The sequence below is a fragment of the Chrysemys picta genome, chromosome 3 (assembly GCF_011386835.1).
Source record: "Chrysemys picta bellii isolate R12L10 chromosome 3, ASM1138683v2, whole genome shotgun sequence".
Taxonomy (NCBI): domain Eukaryota; kingdom Metazoa; phylum Chordata; order Testudines; family Emydidae; genus Chrysemys; species Chrysemys picta.
In genome coordinates, this window is record NC_088793.1 from 89,887,793 (window position 1) to 89,902,559 (window position 14,767).

Sequence of the window (14,767 nt, forward strand, 5' to 3'; positions counted from 1 at the left end):
TGCAGCAGGGGAAGACTACAGCAGTTGGGAGCTGCCGGAGTCTTTTCCTGGGGATGGGAAAGGTTGCAGCAGCAGGATGCTATGCTCCTAAAAGTAGCAGTGGAGATGGAGAGTCATGGCTTGGCCGAGTAGAGAGCTGTGAAATGTATATACTTGTGTGCATACCCTCACCCTTCAGGTATGTCTTTATTTGCCTGAACCATGCATCACAAGCTACAATTCTATATATACTCATGCTAGCAGAGGCTATGCATGTATGCACTCTACACGCCACTGAAAGACGCATGCAGTATAGACATACTTTACATTGTCAATAAGGATGATTTCCCTTGTTAAGCACAGCTCTCTTGAAAAGGTAGAGATTAGAAATGGAAGAACCCTACTAGGTCATCTTGTCCATTTCTGTGCCAATGTAGGATTGTGGCCTTCTGTGTTTAGCGCAGTCCTATTTTAAATGAGTCAGGGAATGTGGCTTCCACCACTTCCCTTCAGAGTCTGCCTGTTCCACAATCTACTCGATGCTACTGCTAAGAATTTTTTCCTCATGTTCATCTGAAATGTTCCCTCGCTCTAGTTCATCGTGATATAAAATTATTCTGCTTAACTGCCAGGGGGCAAATTTGTCACGTACACATGGAAGATATACAGCACAGCTATTGCTATGTCTTAACTCAGGAAGTTCCTTCAAGAGGAAATGTAGCCAAACTCCAAACCTGGAGACAATGGACCTTTCTGTGCCTGCATCCCGTAGATACCTAACTGCTTAGTTTGCAAAATAAGCAAGTAGGAGGGGGCAAATAGATGAACAATAAGGGGTCATAAGAGGGGCAGATACATGTAGCTTGCTAATTATGTATGGTAATGATGGGAAATTTTGGCCAATCATAGAGCGATAGATTATCATAGTCAACTGCATATAATGCTTTGGTGTAAGTGTTTTCTTTGTTCTTGCTGACTTATGAGCTCGAACCCAATTGCAATTGAAATAAACGGATCGCCCCTCCCGGGGCTCCTTGCTTGATTAGCTGTGTCCGTCTCTCCTTATTCCTCAGCTGGAACGGACAGAAATTTCTATGACAATTGCATAACTCCTGGTTGTACTCTTTGGCTTTTCAGTTCCCTCACTGTTGCTTGCACTGTAGAAACAAAGTATATATAAATGGTTACCATGTCACTCCCTTAGTTATGATATAAAGCATATTTGTTCTTGGCTTCTGTTCTTGTAAATTGATCCTCCCCAACCCCTTATTTCTCTTGCTTTTCTCTGACTTCCCTTTGGTTTATCAATATTTTTCTAGTATTCAAGTATCCAGAACTGTGTGTAGTATGTATCATATGAGAGCCATAGTACACAGTGAGCATGATCTTCAGAGCAACCTCAGCTTAGTCTCACTCTTTAGTGGCACCTATCAAGTTGTGAGTACAAGTGTCATTCAGACATCTACCAGTAAGTACTATATCTGACTGGATGTGCAAATCAAGTATAGTGACTTCACTTGAAGTTTCTTTCATTTTAAGAGATAGGTAGTTCTACCAGCGTTCCCCATTTTAAGTACAGGAAACATATCTCCATCCACTAGAATCTTTGAAAAAAGAAGAAAAAATTTAAATGTGTCCATTGTGTTATGTGATGTTGAATTGAACTCACAAAAAGAGAGCTAAAATGCTTTATAGAGACAGTCACAAGCTCGAGATGAAAGATTTTCAACAGTAGTCATATTTCCTGCTGGAGGTTTTACATCTTGCACATGCAATAATCAAGTTTTTGGCTGATTTTTTTTTAAGGTTGGAAACAGAGAAGCAAACAAAAGCATAAAAGACACTTCTGGTTGAACTGAGATTTTAACCACTATGTTTGAATTAGGATAGATCAGTTTTACAGGAAACTAAAGATTAATTGAAAACCGGTTTTATTATTGCAAATACATTATTATTATATCTGTGGTGTTCATTGTAGTTCAAGTCTTCTGATAGAACTTAATTAATAGGTTCTGTTTAAATGTATAAACAAATAGAAAAATGGGAAGAAATCGTCACTGTTACTTTTCTTTTGGTCATTTTGACAGCAAACTGACCTAGTCAGAACTTTAGTTTCAGTTCTCTTCTTTTTTAAAAAAAAACCTTTGAGTTATATTCAAAACAGCGGTTCTCCCTAAATCTGTTCCAGATGCCTTCCTTTGCCTTCTACACTTGATCACATGTATCTGACACATTACACTGTCATGTTTGTTAATAAGATTAACATACACAAAAATCAGAGAGCGGAAAGGACTGTGTCAGATTTTAACTTCAAAAGAAACCTCTACATATTTCTATTGCATCTCTCTATAGTCATTTATCAAATCCAATCACTTATCTGATAAACTCCACTGATAGTTAATAATCTAAAGCATATGTCTTATAACTATTGGAATGCAAATTTACTTTTGGAAAGCCTCTTATAATACATGTCAAAGGTCAGTAATGCATATTTTTATTCAGATCTGTACATCTGGTATACAGTCTGTCTAATTCTGCTTTTATATTTGTTAACATTTCAGCTAATCATACCCTGGCTGTATTTGCTACTTCCTCCTTCCAAAATAAGGCTATCCAAGAATTTTACTAGAGGGTACCGATTCATGCAATATAATAAAAATCACCTCAAAGAAGCACTTCTAATAAAAATAGATAGCATGTATATTCATTTTTAAAATTTGCTACTATATTCCAGCATTAAGATTTAATTAGGTTTAGCAACATTTTTCCACTTATGTACTACTACAGACTAATTTATATTTTTATAACCTCCTTCAGAGACTTTTAGAGAAGAATTTTTAACTCCATTTTATAGCTGGATATAATTTAGGGAGTGAGGTGAAATGACTTGCTCAAGGTTGTGGAGGGAGCCATGCTTGGAGTTGGGAGTATTACTCAGAAATATCTGCCTCCCAGTCTTGTACTAAGACCATTAGACTACATTCTCCTTTCATCACTTTCACCTTGAAATAAATATCCATCCATAATAAAAGCCAGAAGTATGGGACCAGTAGCGCTAATAACAAATAGTGAGTTTTGCATGGAGGTGGTATAAGTACAGGTAAGTAGCTAGAAATAGCAAATGTTTCATTTAATATTATAACTGTCCTAATTGGGGGGAAAAACACATCAGAGAGGGGAAAATGTGCCTACTAAGGGCCAGATTTTAAAATGTACTATGATGTTTAAAGATGCAGATAGGCACCTATTGGAATTTTCAAAAGCACCTAGTGACATCAATGCACTAGGCAGCTGGGTGCTTTAAAAACCCCACAGTATGCCTAGTGCAGTGGAGCCTAGTCATGAACCAGAACTCCTAGGTGCTATGGTAATACAAATTAATAATAATAATAATTAATATAATTAATAGAAGGCTTCAGTCTGATAGGCTGTCTATCCAACATGCTTTCACTGGTGATATATTAACTTAAAAATGGAAGAAAATGGGTGTGGGGAAATAGTATAAAAATCTCTAAGCAAAGTGGCATGAAAAAATGTTTTATAGAAAACGGTTTTGACGGTCGGTCTTATCTACATGGCTTTATTTCCTTTTTTTTAAAAGTGTTTCAAAGTTGTTTGACTTGTTTTGTTTTGTCATTTCAGGAATGATTTTGCAGGGCTTTTTGACATTGTGATCACAAATGCATTGAAACCTGGTTTCTTCTCTCAGATGCCAAACCAAAGACCTTTCCGAACCCTTGGTAAGACTCAGTCACGTATACATCTGTTTCTTACACACTTAGATCTAAGAAATGGGGGGTCCAATCTAGTAGATCTGCAGGTTAAAACTCTCTGACATAATCAAGCATTCAGATAGCAAGTGGAAGAGATAAGAGATTCTAGATTGGTAGATTAGTTCAATTCCCAAGGCAGGCTACTTGGAAAGGTTACTGAGGAAGTAAAAGTTGTAATGCTGGAAGCAACTTGAAAATATAATGAAAAATGAAGTAAGCTTTTGGTTTAAAACAGAATGAAAGAAGTCGATATAACTTTGGGCTACATATACTGAAATATTGCATGATTGAGCACAATGGTGAGTCATTTCTCTGCATTGCATAGGCAAGATCATATACAGAATACTGCATACAGTTCTGGGAAAATTCATTAAAAAACATTTAAACAAATTAGAGGAAATTCAGAAAACAAACAAATACACTTGCAAGGCTGGAGGAAATGATTTATGGGGAAAGTTTGAAAGTATCTAATATGTATAATTTGGCTCAATATTGACTGACAGTGGGCATACCATTCATTTAAAAAATAAAAACAATCCCAAACTTTGTCGCAATGTAGTGAATTAGGTTATTAGACCAAAGCATTTAAGGAATGGGGTGTACAAAAAAGAAAGGGCTTGTTAATCAACACATGTGAATAGACATGTACAACAAGTCAAACAGTTTTGACTGCTTTTCATAAATATCCTCATGATTCTGTAACATTCTGAAAATTAAGCTTACGGGCAAAATAGCAGATTGGCCCAACTTCTAAAGCAGTGCAAATCAGAAAAAAAAAAATAAGGGCATATAGAACTGTATTTTAACATCTGATTTTGGAAAAGTGTGTCACTCCAGACCCAAATTAATTTTACCTTTTAAACTCTTAAAAGGCAGAGTGGCAACACATAGGAAATACTTTCTAATGCCATAACTTTTTATTACTCTTCTTCATAAATAGAATCTTAAATATATATATATATATATATTTTTAAAAGAATGAGGTCAAATAGGAAGCTGTCAATTTGACAATTTGATGTAGAATAGCACAGGAAGGAACTCATATAAAATATGAATGAATAAGCAAAGACTTTATAAGTGGTAAGCTGTCAAGTTTAAAAGCATTTTTGCTAATTTATCTTGATGAAAATTGAAAATAAAGTATAACTCAGTTCAGATGCTTTTAAAATCATCAGTCTTCTCATGCCTACAAATGGGGGTTTCATTCCCTGAGTCTCTGGTGCTGGTGGTGTTTGTTTGTTATAATAGTGCCAACAGGTTCCTGTCAGGATCTGGGCCTCATGGCAGTAGGCATTATATAAACACAGAATAAGAGATGGCTCATGTTCTGAAGTGATTTCAATCTAAAAAAGACAGGAGAGACAAAAGAAAATAGACAATCAACAAATGAGTAATGTGCCCAAACTACAGAAGTTACTAGGTACACTTTCTCCAACCTTTGTTCGCTTTGCTTTGCTTTGCTAGGGTCCCCCCCCCCCCCCCCCATTTGACTTGATCTCAAATAAGAACAAAATGGCCTCATCTTCAGAAAGATCAATCAGAGTATTGACGATACTGTAACAGGGACAAATATTTCTAAAAACAACTTTGGAAATTTTAATAAAGCATATTCTGGTGTAGTAAATTGTTAATAATTTAAAATACTCTGTAGTGTTAATCACCTAAATAATGAGTAGAAAAAAATTATGTGGGCATCTTATTTATACATTTCTTTTTGTGGAAAATTTTGACTTTTGTTCAAAAAAAACCCCAAACAAACCTGGAAACATTTAGGTTCTGGCCAAAAATATAACGTTTTTGGTTTTCTAATTAAAAAGTCAAAATTTTCTGCAGGAAAAAGAAACCTTTCTGAAAAGCTCTAGTGGCAGTCTGTTGGGCCTTACCAACCCCTTTCATTCTGCCTGTGCTCCTTGGATGGGCTGCTTGAGCTCAGGTGGCTTCTGCCCAATGGCTTGTTCCTGCAATAAAACGTGGGCATCTCAATGCCCCTCCTAAAATTTGGTAACCTAGATAACTGCCTGTCTACCCTATGCCCAAAGCTGCTGGTTCAATGGGGCTGAGGAGAGGAATGTGATCAGGAACAGTCAAAATGGATTCACTAATGGCAAGTCGTGCCTGACCAACCTGATTGCCTTCTATGATGAGATAACTGGCTCTGTGGATATGGGGAAAGCAGTGAACATGATATAGCAAAGCTTTTGATTCAATCTCCCACAGTATTCTTGCCAGCAAGTTAAAAAAGTATGGATTGGATGAATGGACTATAAGGTGGATAGAAATCTGGCTAGGTTGTTGGGCTCAACGGGTAGTGATCAACGGCTCGATATCTAGTTGGCAGCCGGTATCAAGCAGAGTTCCCACGGGGTCCGTCCTGGGGCTGTTTTTGTTCAACATCTTCATTAATGATCTGGATGATGGAATGGATTGCACCCTCAGCAAGTTTGCAAATGACACTAAGCTGGGGGGAGAGGTAGATACACTGGAGGGTAGGGATAGGGTCCAGAGTGACCTAGACAAATTGGAGGATTGGGCCAAAAGAAATCTGATGAGGTTCAAGAAGGACAAGTGCAGTGTCCTGCACTTAGGACAGAAGAATCCCATGCATGGCTACAGGCTGGGACCGACTTTTCTAAGTAGCAGTTCTGCAGAAAAGGACCTGGGGATTACAATGGATGAGAAGCTGGCTATGAGTCAGCAGTGTGCCCGTGTTGCCAAGAAGGCCAATGGCATATTGGACTGTATTAGTAGGAGCATTGCCAGCAGATTGAGGGATGTGATAATTCCCCTCTATTTGGCACTGGTCAGGCCACATCTGGTGTATTGTGTGGGGCCCCCACTACAGAAAGGTTGTGGACAAATTGGAAAGAGTCCAGCGGAGGGCAATGAAAATTATCAGGGGGCTGGGGCACATGACTTACGAGGAGAGGCTGAGGGAACTGGGCTTGTTTAGTCTACAGAAAAGAGTGAGGGGGGATTTGTTAGCAGCCTTCAACTGCCTGAAGGGGGGTTCCAAAGAGGATGGAGCTCTGCTGTTCTGAGTGGTGGCAGATGACAGAACAAGTAGAAATGGTCTCAAGTTGCAGTGGGGGAGGTCTAGGTTGGATATTAGGAAACACTATTTCACTAGGAGAGTGGTGAAGCACTGGAGTGGGTTACCTAAGGAGGTGGTGGAATCTCCATCCTTAGAGGTTTTTAAGGCCTGGCTTGACCAAGCCCTGGCTGGGATGATTTAGTTGGGAATTGGTCCTGCTTTGAGCAGGTGGTTGGACTAAATGACCTCCTGATGTATCTTCCAACTCTAATCTCCTATGATTCTACATTTCCCCATCCATCAGAAAGTCTAAATTTGGCCCATTTTTCTAATATTGCTGAGTCAATAGGTTTGTCCTGTTTCAATGGGTTTCCATTCAAGGTGGGCTCAAGTTACAAAATGAGGATCCTTTTCTTGATTTCAAACTCTGTGCCCCCATTCAGGACTGTTGAATCAGGTTCTGGATTGAAACATGTGGTGCTGTAGTAGTAGTTTTTGTTTCAAACTTTGCAGGAAAACCTTTAAAGAAAAGTTTTAAATCTGTCAGTCTTTCATTTTGGAGGAACCACTGTGGTCTATAAATATTTGAAGGAAGAGAACATGATAAAGAAGTTATTATCTGCAGTAATATGATACTGTATGAGCTGCAAGAATGATTTTTCAGTAGAACGTAATTTTGGAACTAATCCATTCGGAGCCATGAAAGTTAATTTTGATTGTGCTAAACACGCATCAGTACCTCATTTGTGTGTGTTTCAAAACATGCATCAATCAAAACTGCCAGAACATTGTATGCATCGTTGCAAGATTTACGTAACTTTTTTTTTAGAACCAAGGTACTAATTGTTGTTATAACAATACATTTTTGTTTATATAGTACTTCTTCAAAGAACTGTGCTAAAAATACAGTAATATTTAAAAAAATAAAATATAAATCATATTAATGGAATTTTCTTATGAAAATTAAAATCTTCTGTATTGATTTTAAAGCATTTATACCTAACAAAATATGGACAAACAACAAGCAAAAATCAAATAGTTTAATAAACAGGTTTATACTGCCATGCAGCTTCAACTCCAGAATACCTCTTCAAGGATCTTACATACGTCTGACTTGCACATCTGTATTTCTTTAGATAGGAAAGAAATTGCTTGCATAGTACATAAAATTCACAAATTTTGACATTAATCTTATGAACGAGGTCAGATCCTCAATTTGTATAAATTGACATAGCTTCATTTAATCATTATAAGTACCTTATTTACAACATCTAAGGATTTGTCCCAAGATGTTCATGTAAAGCAATGTCTGCTATATCAGCACGCCTGTCTTTTGAAAATAGGATATAAGAACTTTCCATTTTTTTGAACAACTAAGGTCAGCTTAAATTAATTTTTTTAAAGATTTTGTAGTTCTATGAATTGAAGAAAAACCATGGAGCAGATATAGTTTGGTCTCACCTGGTAATTTATGATGTCATACTACTTCTATAACATTAAACCACAAATTTATGATATCAGTACGTTGCTAATTAATATGTGTTAGCACTAATCCTTGAACAGGTGTGCATGACCCCAACAAATTCTTTATTTTTATTATTATTTTTCTCTTAAATTAAAAATGTCTCAGATAATGCTGACCTCCCTGAGTAGCTTCTATAAGTTTGTGCTAGTGGGCATCTCCTTCGTGGACCTAAATACTGCCATTATGCATTTACACTCAGTTTGTGGAACTCTTGCAGTTTTAGCTCTCAATTTTTCTGTTTTTCAGCAATTGTGTGACTAAAAGTGGTACTGTATATGTGTGTGTGTGTGTGTGTGTAAATAAGATATATATATATATATTGACTTTGGAAAAATGTTTCATTTTTAAAATCTTACTATACAAAAATGAGATGATAGTTATATGAGATATTATGGAATCATCCTGTGATAGATTTATTAATCATGCATATTTGACTATCCTGCTCTACTCCAACCATGTCAACCATGAATTTTTCTAGCTTTCCAACCTCTGAGCATCTTCAAACAGCTGCCATTTTCTAACAGACCATCACCAAAGAAACTTTTTTTCTTCCCCAAATGTGGAATTGCTCTCTTTGATCCCAGCATTAACATCATCTTTCAAAAAATTTAAAGGTCCTAAAGGCCAGGACTGAAAAGACACTTTCTTGGGAAAGTCACAGTTTTTCTGTACATAAAAATGTCACAAATTCAAAGGCCAATAACAAAAAATTGAGAAGGAGTATAAAACCATGTTTCATTGTTTAAATCAGTCTCTAACTATTAGGAATTAGGATGAGACTTTCATGGGGAGCAGATTACCCCACATATGCCTTGCCTTCCTCTGCAAGGTGACCATCTGGAGCTGTACATTGTCAGAGACAGGATACTGGACTAGATGGACCCTGGTTCTGATCCAGTATGATAATTCTTTGGTTTTTATGTTCATATAACCTTTCAGGACTAGACATGGAAGCTTTCTATCAATGGAAAGGGTTGACTCAGTTTTCCAGTGGGTCCAAGTACACTCTCCTAAATCTGGAAGGTCCTGGAAAAAAATTGTTTTAAATAGGAAATATTTTAGATAAGGTAACCTCTTTTAGTTTTTATTATGTTTTTATGGCTCATTATGACTTTGTTACAGTTGGACATATGGTATTTGATATTCCTATTTTTACTAATAGAAGAATTAAAAATAACTAATTGTTTTAAAAGATTATTAAGCCAATAGTTATAGATTCCCCCACCCCCACCCCGTCACATATGTAGAACATGCAGAATAACTGGTGGTGCAGCATGGTGTGAAAGTTTTATATTTTGAGATAAGCTGCATAACTCAGTCCTAGCTTCACCACCTATGAGAATGAGACCATCTCTAGTGAGTGCTGATAAAACCTTCAACCACAACACTATATATTTCTTCTCCATTATATGTGGTGGGGTAGAGACTTGCATAGTTAAGGTTGCCTGACGCTTTGCATTGTAAGATCCTGTTTTCAGTTGCTTATAACTTTGCCAAATTTTAACCATTGAGGCTGAAATTCTCCTTCTTGTGTGTCTGCCTCAGGTTGATTTTTTTTTCTGGAAAGTTTTAGCTAAAATGGTTCATCCATTTCCAAGAATTTGATTAGGGAAAAGTACGTTGTCTTCCCCATGTTACAAAAATATATAGTTAGATAATCTTACAATCAATGCATTTACAAGCTCTCGCATTTCCGTGCTTTGGCGTAGGTGCTTGAAATTTGATAAAGGGCTACTGAGGTGTTAGGGATGTGCCTTTTGCTATCCCTGTAAAAATTTGCCCTAATTTAGCCAAGTTATGAGCCTCTAAAAAAAAAATCTCAGTTTGCACACGCTTAATAGAAACTATTGTTAGAGTTTGGCAGCTAAATTATCCAAAGATTCTGTCTGTACTGAGCATTAGAGCTGGCTGGGTAATCTTGCCAAAATGGTTTTTCATCAGAAAAATGCAATTTGTTGAAAGCAAATATTTTCATGGGAAAGGGTCAGTTTTGTCTAAACATAAGTATGTGTGGTGTATGAGGCCCCAGACTAGCCCATGGGTTAGGGGAAGACCCAGATTTGGATCCCTTCTCTTCCTGATTGTTATCAGGGGACTCAAACCCAAGTGAGTTCCAGTCTCTTTGTGAAAAGTCTTGGATTCATCCTGGAACAGAGGATTAATATGAAATCTCTAAAATATCCATGGGTTGGGAAAACCATTTTCCACACAGTTGTACTGAGCATGCTCCAGAATTGCAGGGACTGAGCAGGATATTCTCTACAGTTGCTGCTCCTGGCTGCTTGGTCACTGGCTAGTGGAACTGAGAGCAAGCGTACTGTCTCTCCTATGCTCTCAGTGTTCCCTCTGCTGGCATCCAAGCAGGGAGATTGAGGAAAAAACTGAGAGGAATGCAAAGAGCTGAGGAAGTGTGTGTAGGGTGGAATGGGGGAGAATAAAAGCAAGGAGCTAAAGGGGGCTGCAGGGGCCAGTGTGTGTAGAGGTGTGTAGAAGAGGATGGCACACCAAGGGGGAAGGAGCCAAGGAATGGGGTGGAGGAAGGGATGCAGATGCAGAGAGAAGAGGGGTGGCACAGGTAACCTTAATTCTGGCATTTCCTATCTTTTGAGCACTTGATTTTGCAACCTTTATGTTCTTTTGATGTAGGTGGGGGTTTTGGAAGTATTATATTATTCAGAGAAACCTTCAATAGAACTTAATGCTGTACCAGAGTCACTGTGCTGGCTGGAGGAATGAGTGTTTCTCAGCACACCTTCGGGAGCCCCAAAGAATGTGCGTCTGGCCTTATCAGAAGGAACAACTTATCAGAAGGAACTAGAAAGTAATTTTGAGGGGAAGGCAAAAATGTCTGTTTTTTCTGCCTCTCACAAAGGCAGAAATAAATAGCAACACCAGCAGCGGGATGTGTGGCGCATGTAAAGTCTCTTCCAGCCACAACCAGAGATGTTCTTTTGTTTAATGGAATTGTTTTCACTGTCACTTCACTGGGGATTAGGGCGGTTTGTGCTGGCCCACCTATTAACACACTGTGAGGTCATGTAGCAAACAATATATATTTAGAGAGAATACATTGATATTTTATGTAGGTCATCCTAAACAAGTCTTTAAAGCACACCACAATATAATACAGTCTGTGTATGTGATGTATTTTTTAACAGAAAATCTATTTTAGAAATTACTTAGGGTGTGTTACTGTTGTTTGTCATATCCCTTCATCTTGGTTAATCGAGAGAGAGGAAAAACATAACAAATAATAGAAACCTTTCAAAGGTGTTTAAATGAGCCCTTTCTGTACTCAACAATGTCTTGATTTTAAGATCTACTATCCCATAATGTACCAGTGCTAGAATCAATTTCTGATTCCAGTTGCAAAACACTGGATCCTATAAAGGGATAATGTACTTGTTTCCATGCCTAGTGGTTCAAGGGGATTTGTTTCTGACATGCCTCTAATACAGCATGGCATTTTGCCCATCTTACCTTTTTGTAGCAAGTAGTTTGTTAGGTTCTTGGTGGGGAACAGACTTTTAAGGGTGGCTGTTTGATGTTGCACTGCACAGAGGCTTCGAAGTGGCTCCAGAGAAGATGGAGGATGAGAGTGCCAGTGAGGTGTCATACAGATATGCATTGTCTGTTTGATCTATGCAGTATTTGTTATTGAAACCAAAAAGGAGCTTTACGGAGATGCTTCATAAAGACAAACTTTTGAAGCTCACAAGCTCTTTTTGACAGTATGTGTAATGTATGAGCACATGTTCTAAAAACCATTTTGGTTTTATATTTTCTGACATACACCAGGACAGGCAGGGCTGAATATGGGTCTTGTATGCAATCTATATTGAGCACATTACATGATTTTTGTGTGTGTGCACAAACTTATCATACACATTAAAAAATTCAGAAGAGGCTGCCAAAATCTGGCATGTCAGGCTCTCTGGCAGTGTGTTTTTTCCCCTCCCTTAGTTTAACTAAGATGAACAATAAACTATTCCATTCCCCATAGGGCAGCTGCAGAGAGATCTCAGTGTTATCCACAACAGCCTACCATGCTTTACATGGCAGTGTAAACAATTTACTCAAGGCCTTCTGGTTCCTGAAATAAGACAAGTTGTACATGCTGTAGACAAACAGTAAAAGATGAGGTGTGTATTGTCTAATGATTGAGGACATTTGCCCAACAAATATTTGTTTAAAATTATTTGATGTTACGGGATAGTAAAATTGAGGAAATCAACAGATGTTTGGGAAATGAGAACTGGGAATTGATAAACCTCTTTCCACTGTATGTTTGGTCAGTGATGATGGTCAGTGGATCCTTGCAAATAACCATGGGATAGGTGGGAGGGGAGGGTGCATTGAATGAATGAAAATTAAATCCTTGTGTTCTATTGCTTGTCAAATAAAAATTGCCTTAGTTACAATATTACTCTTGAAGTCTGTTTATACATACACAGTGTAGACATTTAAAACATTTACAACTGGGTGAAATAGAGCTGGACTGGCATGTCCTTGCATTCTTGTATAGAATTGTTTGCTAAAATACTAGACGGAAAAACAACCTAGTTATTGAGAGAAGGTGTTAGGAGAAAGTTTTTCCTGTGCGCCCTGAAGCTTAAGTTGTTTGAACAAATGATCCAAAACTCTTGTATCATATATAATCATGGAACATGGTTGGTGGCCATGGTTTATAAAAATAAAAAAAGTACATATTGAATACTGTGGAGATAACAGTAGAACCTCAGAGTTACAAACACCTCAGGAATAAAGGATCTTCATAACTCTGAAATGTTGGTAACTTTGAACAAAACATTTTGGTTGTTATTTCAAAAGTTTACAATTGAACATTGACTTAATTCAGCTTTGAAATGTTACTAAGCAGAAGAAAAATGCTGCTTTTAACCATCTAACTTTAATTGAAATAAGCACAGAAACAGTTTCCTTACCTTGTAAAATCTTTTTTAAGCTTCCCCTTTATTTTTTAGTAGTTTACGTTTAACACAGTACTGTACTGTATTTGCTTTTGTTTGTTTGTTTGTTCGTTGGCTCAGCAGCTGCCTGATTGAGAACTTCTGGTTCCAAATGAGGTGTGTGGTTGACTGGTCAGTTTGTAACTCTGGTGTTCATAACTCTGAGGTTCTACTGTAGATGTTTGTGGAAGTGGAGGAGAGGAGAAGGTGAAAGAAACAAGATACTACTATGAATATAAAGAATAACTGTAGATTACTAAATTCAGCTAAATCAATATAAGCCCAGTTGTAAAATAAGAGTTTCCGTACAGGGCTTTTGCATCAGTTTAAGTAACTCAATTTTAAAACTAGTTTTAGTTAAATTGGTGCAAGTCTTGTATGTAGACAAGACCTAATAGTTATATTGTGTGGTATGGGAAACCTTCTATCACAATATGTACTAACTGGCACTCTTTTGGCCATCTCAGAAGAGATACCAATGCACGTTGAGAACACTCCTGATATATTTCTTCTAGAATGGGATAGAGGAATGTTGATTCAGCAGCATTGGAAGGTTGGAGTCTCACTGCTTCTAATCTACCTGTTCTCTGGATCAGTTTAGTTTCCAGTGCTGTTACTCTGACATCTTATACATACTAAATTCAATTTTTTAAAAAGTCACCATTTTTTTAAATTAAAAAACTTCCAGTGTTTTTATGAGAGAATGTCCAGAGTCTTTAAAAAAACCAGATGTCATGTTTTAGTGTTAGTTGTCAGTATCAAAATTGATATTATAAACTGACCCATAGATGGCATTCTCCAATGCTTATTCTTCTGTAGAAGGGAAAATTCAAGTAAATGTGCCAAGCCAAGTGTTTTATATTTTTGCATAGTGTTCAAAATGTGAAGATAAAAGGTTCTTCATCCAAAAATCCAAGCAGTGAAAAAAATAGTACAGTATTTTTGCATAAAGACAACAGAGGTTGCTTCAGCTGATTACCTTTGATATTCAATACTGTGTTTGGCACTAAACTGATAAGAAAATGACACTAGGCTGATTTAAAAGAAAACTAAAACTGCTGCTTTCAAAGGCTGGATATACACAATATTCCTTTTGTTAAGGCTGGAAAACATTTTTAGCATAAATTGCCAAGTGCTCTGAAAATAACATTAGTTCCCCCTGAAAAATGTATTTCTATACTGAAAGAATCTGCAGGATCAAATCTTCACTATAGCCAAATCCTGTGTATTAGTATGCATTATTTGTATTACACTAGTTCCTAGAGGCCCCCGTCAAAATCAGAGCCCCATTTTGCTAGGTGCTGTACAAATACATGACAAGAGGCAGTCTCCGTCCCCAAAGAATTCACAAATTCAAATAGACAAGACAGAAAAAAGGTGGAGAATCCCGATTCACTGAAACTGAAACTTTTTGTGGAAACTTTAATTGGGAAAGTTTCTCAGGTCCAGGATGGAATTTCTGGGAGGCATGGGGGGAAGAAAGAAGAGAGAC

At 37.4% G+C, this 14,767-nt stretch overlaps 1 protein-coding gene across 4 annotated transcripts in view; it reads left to right on the forward strand.

Moving 5' to 3' along the window:
- NT5DC1 (5'-nucleotidase domain containing 1) overlaps positions 1 to 14,767 on the forward strand; it is a 243,109-nt gene that overhangs the window by 150,827 nt on the left and 77,515 nt on the right. For all 4 annotated transcript variants that reach the window (XR_010599584.1, XR_010599583.1, XM_065588356.1 and 1 more), the window contains exon 8: positions 3,622 to 3,719. Coding sequence is in view for 2 of the 4 variants with exons in the window: in XM_065588356.1 (XP_065444428.1) it covers positions 3,622 to 3,719 (98 nt within the window). In the remaining 2 variants the exon portion in view is untranslated. The remainder of the gene's footprint in view (positions 1 to 3,621; positions 3,720 to 14,767) is intronic.